The sequence below is a fragment of the Lipotes vexillifer genome, unplaced genomic scaffold (assembly GCF_000442215.2).
Source record: "Lipotes vexillifer unplaced genomic scaffold, Lipotes_vexillifer_v1.1 scaffold278, whole genome shotgun sequence".
In the NCBI taxonomy this organism is placed as follows: Eukaryota; Metazoa; Chordata; class Mammalia; order Artiodactyla; family Lipotidae; genus Lipotes; species Lipotes vexillifer.
Window position 1 is genome coordinate 3796852 of NW_006769677.1, and position 13196 is coordinate 3810047.

At 37.3% G+C, this 13196-nt stretch overlaps 1 protein-coding gene across 2 annotated transcripts in view; it reads left to right on the forward strand.

Moving 5' to 3' along the window:
• Window positions 1-13196, forward strand: part of MAP4K3 (mitogen-activated protein kinase kinase kinase kinase 3) — a 207434-nt gene that overhangs the window by 95221 nt on the left and 99017 nt on the right. For both annotated transcript variants that reach the window (XM_007445764.1, XM_007445765.1), the window contains exon 3: window positions 8429-8519. In XM_007445764.1, coding sequence (XP_007445826.1) covers window positions 8429-8519 — 91 coding nt within the window. The remainder of the gene's footprint in view (window positions 1-8428; window positions 8520-13196) is intronic.

Here is a 13196-nt window from a genome sequence, read left to right on the forward strand (position 1 = left end):
TCAGCAGGATTTTGTAATTTTAAGTGTACAGGTCTTTCCTAAGTATTTTATTCTTCTTTTATGAGATTGTAATTGAGGTTTTCTTAATTTCCTTTTCTGATTATTCATTGCTGTATATAAACACAACTGATTTTTATATGTTGATTTTGTATCCTGCAACTTTGCTGAATTCATTTATTCTAACAGTTTTCTTGTGGAATTATTAGGATTTTCTACATGTAAGGTCATATCATCTGCAAGCAAGAGATAATTTTACTTCTTCCTTTCCGACCTGGATGATTTTTGTTTCTTTTCCTTGTCTCTCTGGCCACAGGACATTTAACATGATCCACAATAGACAAAGAAACAAAAAGATGAGAATTCTTCTGGGTATATCAATTCTTAAATAAGAGCTACTTATTTTAAAATAATACCTATTACAAAACTGTTCCCTCATGTTTATTTTTCCCAGATGAATTTAATTATATATTTTTTATGTTCAGAAATGATTCAGTTTGGTATTTTGATTGGAATTACATTAATTCAGAGATTAATTCATGATACAATTGCCATCTTTACCATAGTAAATTCTTTTCACAAGTGAAGTGTCTTTCCATTTTTTTTTTTCAGGTCTTTTAACTCCCAAAATACTTATAAATAAAGTATTTTATTAAAATGTGGCCTACACATTTTAAAGCTTCTCCTTAGATACATAATTTAATTTGATGTATGTATTCTCATTTGTTAACTTGAGGATTTTTTTTTTTAATTGTTTCTGGTCGTTTTTTTCAGTTGTTTTTTGTTTGCTTGCTTTCTAGGAACACAATCATATATATTGCAAACAGTGAGAATTTTGTATTTCTACTGTTCATACCACCTTATTTTTTTCACTTGTGGGTTTCAATTGCTTCATACTTCTGGAATAATTCATTAACTCCTTCAGATTAAGTGCCCCTATTATGTGTTGGGAGACAGAGTGAATAAATAAACATATAGTATATTAGTTGTGATAAGTGCTGTGGAGAAAAATAAAGCAGAGTAAGGGTATTGTGGAGTTGTTGTTGTGGGTTTCAGTTTTATATAGGGATATCAGAGATGGTCTCATCTTAAAGGCAACAGTTGAGTAGAGCCCTGGAGGAAGTGAGAAAGCAAGGCAGCTGGGAGGAAAAGAACACTGCAGGTAGCTGAATAGAAAGTGCAGAGGTTCTGAGTCAGGAGCTGTGTATGATATTCAAGGAAGAGCAAAGAGGCCAGTGTGGCTGAAGCAGAGTAAGAGGGAAAAAAGTAGGAGAACGATGTAGGAGTACAAATAAGAAATCATACTGGGTGATAATAATAGAGGTAATAGTTATTAAACATTATGTTTGAGGCCTTGTTCTACGTACTTAAGTATTCTTTCATTTAATCCTTACAATAACCTTAAGAGGGAGACACCATTATCTCCGTTTCATAATGAGGAACCTGAACTCAGAGAGAATATGAATATGAATGAATTTACCCAAGATCATACAACCAGAAAGTTGTGAAACCAAGTTTCATAGTTCAATATATTTATTTTTTGGCCACACCACGCAGCATGAGGCATCTTAGTTCACTGGCCAAGGATCTAACCAGGGCCCCCTGCAGTGGAAGCTTGGAGTCCTAACCACTGGACTGCCAGGGAAGTCCCCATAGTTAAATATTCTGATTCCAAAATATATGTCCTTAATCATGACACTGTGCTAGACATGGTGAGTCCAGCAGCAAAGTATAGATTTAATGTTATAGAAATAAGGGAGTTATCCATTTCAGTGAATGACAACTCCATCTTTCCAGTTGCTCAGACCATAAATTTGAAAGTCATATTTAACTCATCTCATTTTCCCATACTCCACCCCCAACCAGACTGAACCGGTTGGCTCTGTCTTCAAAATAGATCCAGTTGCTGATCACATTTTGTCATCATCATTGCTCCCACCCTGGTGCAAGCCACTGCACATCTCCAGGGATTAATGCATAATCTTCTAGGAACTTCCTTTGGTGGTCCAGTTGTTGGGACTCTGTGCTTCCACTGCAGGGGGCACGGGTTCGATCCCTGGTTGAGGAACTAAGATCCCGCAAGCTGAGCAGCGGGGCCAAAAAAATCTTCTAAATGATTTCCCTGCTTCCACCGTTGCTCCACCCAGCAGTCAGAGTAATACTTTTAAATCAGATTAGCATGTCAGGTCTTTGCTGAAAACATTTCAACAGATTCCTGTCTCAGGGTAAAAGCCAAAGTCCTCATATATGATGTGCCCCCTCTTCATCCTCATCTTCCACACTCTCTCCCAGCTCACTCCGCTGCAGTCATAGCAACCTGCTCACTGTTCCTAGAAAAAGCTGAGCAGCTTGAGCCTTTTCAGTGGCTCCCTTCCCTCATTTGTATCTTCAGTCAAATCTCATCTTCCTCACCTGCTCTCTTTAGCCATTCCTACTAAATCCCTATTCCCTCCTTTGCTTCATTTTTCACCTTAGTACTCAACACCTTCTAATGTGCTTTACAATTTTACTGATTTATTTTGTCTATTGCCTGTCTACTTACATTAGAATATAAGCTCTACAAAGTCAGGGATTTTTGTTTGTATTATTTTTTACTGATGCAGTCCCATTGCTGGCACATAATTGTTCAATGACGATCTGTTGAATAAATTTTAAAAAAAGAAAAAGAAAGAAGGGAGTTATTTAAGGTTTGACTTTAAGCTGTTATAGTTATGACTGTGCACATTTTATGTCTCCTGTAAGTTTCTTAAAGTCAAGGAAAGTCTTGTTCATTTCTGGAACTCTACTCATGGTCTCCAGTACGTTCTCTTTTATATCATATTAGCTGCTCAGTGTATGGTGGTTGTTGAATGTCTTCTCAACAGGGAACATCCTAAGAATAACTATTCATCTTTACCCAAGTGAAAGCATTAGACATTTTCACAAATAATATATATACACAAATACACACTCACATATTTCTTTACATACTTATATGCTAAAAGGTAAATCAGATCTATAACAAGTTAGCTTCCTTTACACTCTTTAAAAATTATAATTAAAAGTATTTTAAATTCTAATCTGCTCTATTGTTAGTTACCATGTAAATTAACTTTTGATACTGCAAAGAATTATTTCATTGTCATGACACTTGTCAAGACACTTCTGGAAAACCATGGCAGCTTCTGAGAGTCATGAACATGTTAAACATTTAGAAGAGAGATATAAAGATGACTAAAGGGACATAAAAAAACAAAGAATTGAAATAAGAAACAACAAACAAAAGGTAATTGACGGTGACATGTAAACTTGTTTCCTTCATAGGGGAAAGAACTACAGAAACAGAAGATACACAGTTTACAAATAGACCAAGAGTTGGTTTCCTAAAGACTTGTCTGTTATTTCACCTCCCAGTACAGATAATCCTTACATTTCCCCTGTTTGTTTTTCATATAACCTCTATTTCCACTCAGTGTGCAGATACACATCAGTTGCCTTCATTACAATTACTCGGACTTAGATACATAAACTGTTAAAAAGCACAAAATGGTAAGGCTACCTCCCAGCCAGTAGTTCTGTTTCAACAGCTTTACCATATTTATCTAACAACAGTGTTTGTGTAATTATTTGCTTTATTGAATTTTTTGCTTATTTTTAAAAATGTGAGTGGATAGTTTATTAAGTCAACGTGCTTATGTTAATGATAAGAAGAGTAGGTCTTATAAACTTAATACAGTTGATGCCAGTGAAAATAATTAGGCATACCAAAAAGGCAGTTAGTTGGTTATCAGTTTGATCTAAGATTATGTATTATTTTGTCAAAGAAAAAGTAACTAATTGTATGAAATGTTGGAAATACCGTGATTGTCAGTTTGTATCTAAAAAGGCAAGAGGGCCTCCCCAGTCACGCAGTGGTTAAGAATCCACCTGCCAATGCAGGGGACATGGGTTCAAGCCCCGGTCCAGGAAGATCCCACATACCACGGAGCAACTAAGCCCATGCGTCACAACTACTGAACCTGTGTTCTAGAGCCCATGAGCCACAACTACTGAGCCCGCGAGCCACAACTACTGAAGCCCACACGCCTAGAGCCTGTGCTCCACAACAAGAGAAGCCACCCCAATGAGAAGCCCGCAACTAGAGAAAGCCTAAGTGCAGCAATGAAGACCCAATGCAGCCAAAACTAATAATAAATAAATAAGTAAATAAACAAACAAACAAACAAGGCAAGGAAGTCTATGTTTTATTGTAGTTTTCAGGGAGAGACCCACCCCCATAACATTCAAGTGTCCTTTTGCTCTCACATATTTGACTAAATATAGCTTTTTACAGGAAAGCATTGTATTAAAAAATAAAGTAAATTGTATAAAAAATAAAAGCAAATAGAAATGCCTATGATCTTGTTCGTTATATCTGTGCTCTATTAGAGGGACAGAGTCTCGTGTTTGTTATCCCACTAAAACATTTGTGAAGCCCCTCCTACGGTTTGGACAACGTTTTTCGTAAATGGATGGTAATTATTTCAGTTTAGGATAATGCTAACTACTGTAATAACTAAGCTAGATCATAATATAATTTTATTTCAAGTTTATTCAATAGTTTAGAGCAGATGTTCAAGTTGTTGGATGACTTTCTTTCTTTGGGTGATGCAGGGACCCAGACTTCTTGCATTTTCTGGGACCTCACAGTGTCATGTAGCCTGCTAATGGGAAAAGAAAGAGTAGGAAAATGACACATTATTTTTGCTCACATTCCATTGGCAAGAACTGTTCTCTTGGGCACATCATGTTGACTGGGAAATGTCTTTTGTTGGGATAATTGCCTCCCACCAGTAACTTCCACACTATGGAAGGGAGAGCACAGATTATTTGTGAATGGCTAGCCAGCTCTGCCACAGTGATAATGTTGAGAGTAATCATGTATTAGTTTCCTGTGGCTATGTTAACAAGTTCTACAAACTTGGTGACTTGAAACAGCACAAATTTATTCTCTTAAAGTTCTGGAATTTAGAAGTCCAAAGTGTGTTTCACTGGGTCAAGATCAAAGTCTTAGCAGGGCTGCCTTCCACTGAATACTCTAAGGGAGAATCAATTTCCTTGCCTTTTCTAGCTTCTAGAGCTGCATTCCTTGCATTCGTTCATTCTTGGCCTCTTCCTCCATCCTCAAAGCCAGCAACATAGCATCTTGCTCCTTGCCTTCTTATAGTCAAGTCTCCCTCTGCCTCTTCTTATAAGGACACTTGTGATTACATTAAGGGCCCACCCAGATAATTCACGATAATCTCCCCATCACAAGATCCTTAACTTAATCATACTTGCATGCCCCTTTTTGCCATGTATGGTAACATTCACAGGTTTCAGAGGTTAGGACCTGGCCATCTTTGGGGCCATTATTCGGCCTACTACAGGTAGCTAACATTTATTGAACACTTCGTATTGTGTCATGTTTATTCTGAGAACTTTGCATGTGTAAGTCTGTATTTTTCTGCCTGTCTACTTGATTTATTCATGATCTGCTCTACTTGTAGGCTTGCTTATTTTTCTCAATTAGGTTTTGTTTTTATTTTTGGCATCCTTTGGAAGATGTATTCTTCATTTTAATGTCAAAAATTTTGCCGAAAATTCATAGACTCTCAGAATTGGAAAGAATTTTTCAAAATTATCTTGTCTAACCATCCCATTGGGGGGGGGCTATTAATTTATCCTTTAGAATGTATTTCTCTTGAACTTTGAACAAAGTCCTTTAACTCTGTTAGTCTCCTTTGGATTAATTAATGTATTAAACTGCTTTCTTTTTTCCTAACCAAATCTACCTTTTTTCAGTTACCTTTAAAAATCAAATTGTGGAATTTTTCTTTGGATTTTTTCCCCACAAAAATACTGAATTTAATTTGGCCATTGTCATAATCACATGGAGATGACTTAATAGGACAAAAAGGATGCACTTTGGATCAACAACATTTCCTGGGAAAGACGTAGTTTAAGGCTTACAAAGCCATTCATAGATTTTAGTGAAACCACAGGAGTAGCAAACAAACAATTGTATAAAGCATGCTAATAACTGGATGAAATTAAACCAAAAGCAGATGCTCCTGATTTAGAGTCGTCATGTAGTAGAATTATGTGCTATGATTATGCTATTATTATGATTCATTCAGGTAACAGCTTCATTGATTGCATATTAGGTGCTAGGGATACAGAAATGATGAAGGTATCATTCCTGTCCTAGACGATGTAACATTCCAGTGAGGACATAGACATGACTTTGATGCAGTGATGCTTACAGGTATAATAGAAACCACAGCTCAAGGTGGCTTAAACAGTACAAGGAGTTTATTGGTCATGAACAGGTATATCTGAAAATTACCAGGCAGATGAGGCTTCCTGTAGTAGCTCAGTTACACTGGTCATGTGCCTTCCTCCTTCCCCCCCTTTTCATGTTTCTTCTCAGTGTTTTCTGCAGATCAGTGTTATTCTAAAGCTGGCTGCCTTGGAGGTTGTGTGACGACTAACAGCTTCAGGGCTGCTCCTGGAAAGAGAGCTGCTGTCCTCTAACTATTAAACTAGTCCTAGAGTTCAGGCTGACTGTATCAACTTTGATCTCATGTAACCCAGTCACTGAATTGGGGAAAAGTATAATCTAAAGGCAGGTGAAAAGCAAAATTTAGAACTTTCAAAGTATTTCATATATCCCTGAAAATTGGAGTTCGTCTCATTATGGCTTTATTATGTTTATCTTGGATTTTTCTTAATATACTGAATCAGAAATTCTTAACTGGTGGGAAGTAAACGCAGAAGATCCTAGTTCAGTGATTTTCTTTTGAGATTTTGAAGGCATAAAACTTTTCTCTTCTCCCTTTGGAGAACTTTGATTTTGTACTCATTTCATTGAGAAATTACGAGTCTGACATACTGTCTATTCTCTACTGCTTCTTCCCTTGTCACTGGGGCAGTAAGGTTGGTTTTGATATTGAGTTCAGATGGTTCATGGTTAGGCTACTTTCAAGCCTCCGTTACATTTACAGTAGGAAAATGCCAGGCCAGAAGTGTCAGGGCTTGCCATAACAACCTCAAATTTACGATTTAAACTTTAGTTTGGGAAACGTATTTTTGATTTTGCCACTAATATACATTTAATCAGGCTATTCATAGTATATAATGCTTTAAAAACTGAATTAGTAATACAAAGCTGCTTTGATTTCAATGTAAGCACTTCCACGTGTTCTCTTTCTGCTTAGTCTCTGGTTTACCACATTTGCATTCATGGCAGTTCTGTCTCTCTCCATGACAAATGTTCATTCAGGAACCAGGAACATGTGTGACAGTGTTATAGGATCGCCAGATCTTATTTTGAAGAATTTGGGCAGGGAGGGAGTAGAAGGAGAGAGATACTTGCTGATAGTCTGACCAGACTTAAATACAATCCCATTCTACATCCCAGCACAGCTGGAGCAAGGCACTCGAATACAGGATAAGCCTGTGGCGGGGGGTGTGGGGGGGCTTCTGGTAGACCAGTACTGCTAGAGTAAGGCCTCTCAGCTCTACCAAGAGAGCTGTGGAGGTACGCTTTGATAGTCTCGGTGTGTAAGGGTTCCTGCCCTAACTTAAAAAAGAATTGCTTCCTTGTGCAAAATTATATTAAATGTTGGGACTTCCCTGGTGGTGCAGTGGTTAAGAATCCGCCTGCCAATGCAGGGGACACAGGTTCACGGAGCAACTAAGCTCGTGCACCACAACTACTGAGCCTGCGCTCTAGAGCCCGCGAGCCACAACTACTGAGCCCGCGTGCCACAGCTACTGAAGCCCACGCGCCTAGAGCCCATGCTCCGCATCAAGAGAAGCCACCACAAGGAGAAGCCCACACACTGCAACGAAGAGTTGCCCCTGCTCGCCACAACTAGAGAAAGCCCACGCGCAGCAACAAAGACCCAACGCAGCCAAAAATAAATAAATAAGTAAAATTATATTGAATGTTATTTGCTAAGAAAGGGAAAACATAATGTATTTCTAGTGAATTATATGATGATTATATCCAAGGCGTAATAATAGCAAATGCTTATCTAGTGCTTACTTTGTGTCAGATACCGTTCTAAGCATTTTACATACATTAGCCCACTTAACCCTTACAATAGCCACATAAGATAGATTATTATTAGTTTTATCCCTATTTTACAGAGGAAGAAATTGGCACAGAGAGGTCAAGTAATTTGCCCAAGTTCACACAGCTTAGTAAGGGACAGAGTTGGGATTTGAATCCAGCATAGTCTGGGACCAGAGTTCATACTTTTTTTTTTTTCATACTTTATAATCATTGTACTTTACTTTCTGTCAAGATAGGACTGAAGTTGTCATTAAAAATAATATCAATAACATTTATTTTTTATGTTTTGAAACAAATCGACATTTTGAAGTTTACCTACTAAATATTCAACTTGCTTATTTTTTATTCTAGGAGAAGACTTTGCAGTTGTGCAGCAAGAAATTATTATGATGAAAGACTGTAAGCACCCAAATATTGTTGCTTATTTTGGAAGCTATCTCAGGTACATTGTTTGTTTCCCTTATGAAAAGCAGTAATGATTTCCATCACCTAATACATTTAACAAAATAAAGTTAGCTCTAATACCAAGTTTTGTAGTTTTCTTCATGCTTTGAAAATAAGATATTTTCATATGAATGGAACTTTTATTTATGACCTCTTTATGTTAATTCTGTAACCAATACTATAGTCCGTGATTTGTCTGTTATACTCTTGGGAATTCTGGGTGTAGTTTCAATGAGGAAGCTGGCAAGTAAAAACTGACTTTTATGGTTAGTCTTCCTGTGGTAGACCAGAGATCTAAATACGCCATTCTGTTGCCCCTTTCTTCTAGTCTTGGGTGAATTTACAAAGTATATCTGTTGTTTTTATTAGAACCTTTAGAACCTTTTTTTTTCTTTTGTGCTTCTAGCCTCAAAGTATTGCATCATCCCTTCCCTTCATTTTATCCAGAGGACTAGGAATTATAATTATTTTACTAACTTCTTATTTTCCCAGGTCCTAAAGTGAACTTAGAAAGACTGAATTTGCCGTCCGTTGTTTTGGTTTGGCAGGACCAAGCCAGGCTCCCCAGGTCATATTCCGTAAGGGATGACCTCAAGGCCAAATCTTGTGTTTCCATTCACTTCTGTATGCAGTTGAGTTGAGCACTGTGACCTAGTTGTTTCCAAGGTTCCTTCCAAAGGGGAAGGATTAGAGAATGTTTTCTTAGGTATTTAAAAAACTCTTCTGTTTGGTTCCCATATACTGTAGGGTAAGAATAAGGATGTATCTTATTACAGCTCCCATTCTGTCTGTGAGCCAAGTACAAAACACTTCTTTTCTGATGCAGGCACAGCATATGGAAAAGACGGGGCACTTCTGCCCTCTCTTCCTTCCAGCTTGTGAAAGGCCAGGCGGACCAGCTCTTCTTGATTCTGACCACTCTTGGATAGCTTTGATTGCCCACCTTCATCGAGGTCAAAGGGTGGGTTTAATGGGGACTTTAGTTCACGTAGGGACAGGTGCGACCCCGAGGTCAGTGGCTGTTAAACATTTTGAATGGGCTCTTTAACAGCCAGTTTAAAACTGCTTTAATGGTGGGTGGTTCAGACAACAACCTAACAACAGTTTCTGCATCAGTTTTTATATTGTGGACAGAGCCAGCACAGGCAGTTGCTCCGTCAGCTCAAAGAAGTCTCTTAACAATCATTTAAGCTCATGATTACAAATAACTGATTTCTGCCAACACATGTAAATTGTCACTTCAAAACAATTTGTTTCACTGTTATTGGTCCTAACAAAATGATCCTACTTAGACTCATTTGGGAGAAGCATTACAAAGTTTTCTTCCCCCAAGAGCAAACATCTTTTTTTAAGAGTTTTTGTGTTTCCCCAGGGGCATTGAACTGAGAATTTCTCAAACATGGTCTGAGTCTTCCAGAAGTATGGGACCATCCAAAGCCTAACCTGTTATTCCAGGAGAGCCCCACCCACTTACATGGCAACCTTGGTGTGGTGAAATGAGCATGATCTTTTTGCCACAGAGACAATAGTATATAGTTGGTAGTTTAGAGCTTGAGTTCTGGAGTCAGGTTGGTTGGGTTGGTTGAGTCCTGACTCCATCACTTACTAACTTTGTGACTTATGGCAAATTACTTAACCACTCTGTGCCTCCATTTCCTCATCTATAAAATAAGGATAATAATAATAGACACATGATGTGATAACTACAAGGGTAATTGGTAAATACAAGTAAAGTGTTAAGAACAATAGAGCATAATAAATGCTCAATAAATGTTAACTTGTATTACTACTACTATTGCTATGATTACTATTACTGTTAACTGTTTTTTAAATACCATCGGGTTAGTGCCTAATTTGATCTTTTCAACAGCGCTCTTAGGAATATTACTCTATGGTAAATATTATTTCCATTTTACAAATAAGGTGTTTGAGAGTTTCACATCGAGTATTTAGTTCACAGTCTCGTTTCAAGTTATTGACAGAGGAGGGTCCTAGTTCTTTCTGTGGTATTGTGCTTATGGATCACATGACTTTTGACTTGGCCTTTCTACTTCCTTGCCAAAAAAGCTGACCAAATAAACTTCCAGTAACTGACACCCACCCACCCCACCCCTCAAAACTCAAAAAGTAACATTAAGCTAAACTGGACATTTGACTTTCCGGGTTACTTAGGCAAGAGCCTTCCCACACAGGTTAGGTAGCAAAACGTTTGATCTTGTTACCGGAATACAGAATTCCTTTTGGGTTTGTATTCATTTTTGTTGAGACTTGGGGCAAAATAGCACAACTCTGTAGTGACACACTCTTTAACCTTAACCATGAGACATGCTACAAGAGAGCCAACTGGAGGTTATGCCTAACAAAAATTGTACTTACTTTTAGATATCAGGAACCATGTATTCTGACTGTATTTTGAATATCCTTTTTTTGAAAGTAAACCTTTTAAATTGAAGCATAGTATACATACAGAACAGTGTGGAAATTTCTGTTTTGTGTGTAACTCGATGGATTTTTTTTAGAGGATTCTTTTATTTTAATCTAAGTATAAGGATACAGAGAGCAAAACTGCCCAGAAACCATAGTGAAACAGACAAAATTAGGGTCATTCTTTTTTTTTTTTTTTAATAAAGCGTGTTCATTTGGAGTTGTATGATCTGATATAGGAAAACTGATTTAAATATATAATTTTATTCTGTAACGGGTAGTTGATGAAAGTGATATGAAAGCAAAGGGTAGTATAATGTGGAACAGCGATTAATCCTCTCTTTCTTTAGCTCTTTTCTTCTATAGAAATTCTTCCCCGCTTCACTAATTAAAGTCTAGACTCAGGCAAATTTGGACTATGGGATAATGATTAGCCTTGTGGGGTGTTAGAGCCAGAAGGGACTAAGAGGTCTTGTCACTTAGCCCACTTTCTTTCTTTTTTTTTTTTTTTTTTTTTGCTGATAGAAGAGAGACTGCTGGATAAATGACTTCTTTAGGTTATCCAGCTACTCATTGTTGGTGCTGGGATGTAAACCTGGCTCTGCAGGTACCTAGCCAGCAGTCTTTTTGGTGTACATATTACTTAGTCCGGAAATGGCAGATTTAGTCTCAAAGGGAACATGGTTTCTTGGCTTCTTTCTCATTACTGAATGATTTTTCAGAAGGCAATGAGCTTGTTTGTTTGAACTTGATACAAACCCCCTAAAATATATACTGTTCTTATTGACTTACTTCCTTCTATCTTGTTGCCATTATAGCCTATTATAACAAATTTGGACAAAAAAATTGAGTAAACTGAAGTAACGTGGTTTGACCATTAATAAATTTCCCCTCCAGGAAATCAGACTTAACCCTATGAATTTACTGAATAGATGACCAGCAAATAATTCAGTTCAGAAGCGTATTTTATAACAGGGTTATAGTGAGCTATGCTCACTTCCCAAAGAAATATTGAGGCTGAGCTCCTGTAAGACAGAACCTGATACTCTTGATGGGGCTGTCCTTACTTGCTCTTCAACATCATTAAAAGCCTGTGTTTATTAAGTGCCTAATTACACATACTGTACAACAAGAACTGGATAGAGAAAACTTTTCTCTGAAAGTTTAGAATTTAAAGTAAATAGTCCTGGTTTGGTATATATATTTTTTTTTTTTTTTTTTTTTTTTTTTTTTGCGGTATGTGGGCCTCTCACTGTTGTGGCCTCTCCCATTGTGGAGCACAGGCTCCGGACGAGCAGGCTCAGCGGCCATGGCTCACGGGCCCAGCCGCTCCACAGCATGTGGGATCTTCCCAGACCGGGGCACGAACCCGTATCCCCTGCATCGGCAGGCGGACTCTCAACCACTGCGCCACCAGGGAAGCCCCGGTATATATTTTTATCTGTGTATTTCTGTGTGTATATTTACAAAACAACAGATTTAAATCACCATAGACCTATTCTTTATTCTCAGTAGAGCTAACTATTGCTTCTTTTAAGCAAAGAATGATCTTAACTTCAGATTCTTCTAAGCATTCCTTAGCCCAGCATATCCTTTAAGAATAAATTAAGAAAATTGGAACATTCCTTTCTAGTTTGAACTCATAATGCTCAGCTTTGAATAACAGCAAATGATCCTCAAAAGATAAGCTGTCAGAAGATCAGATCCATACACTGAAAACACTTTTATTTAGATCAGATATTTTAAACCTTTGAAATCCAGAGTAGTAGTTTAGATGAACATGATTTAACTCATAGTAATAATATATTTATAAATCATCACCACTTACAAAGTGTTTTTACATTATTTCTTAGGATGTCTAGAGTGCTGTATTGATTTCTGGAGATGTTAAGATAGATAAAACAGTCCTTGCCTTTAAGAAGCTTACTATTGAATAGAAAAAAATAGACATGAGCAAATAATTGCAATGCTAGGTGCAGTAATCATTCTGACGTAAGATATAAAGTGATAAAGATGTGGTAGAATATCTGATTTTGTCAAAGGGAATCAGAGAGAGCTCTTTGAATGATGTTATTCCCAAATACTGGGTGTTAAAGGATTAGTATGCATTTACTGTGATGTGTATATATATGTATGTAGAAAATTTTAATTTCTGACAAAGGAAATGGATGCATGAAAAAATCATGAAGTGTTCAGGAGATAGCTAATAATCTCATATTAGAGTTTAAGGGGAAAGGGTGTAGTTCAGCAG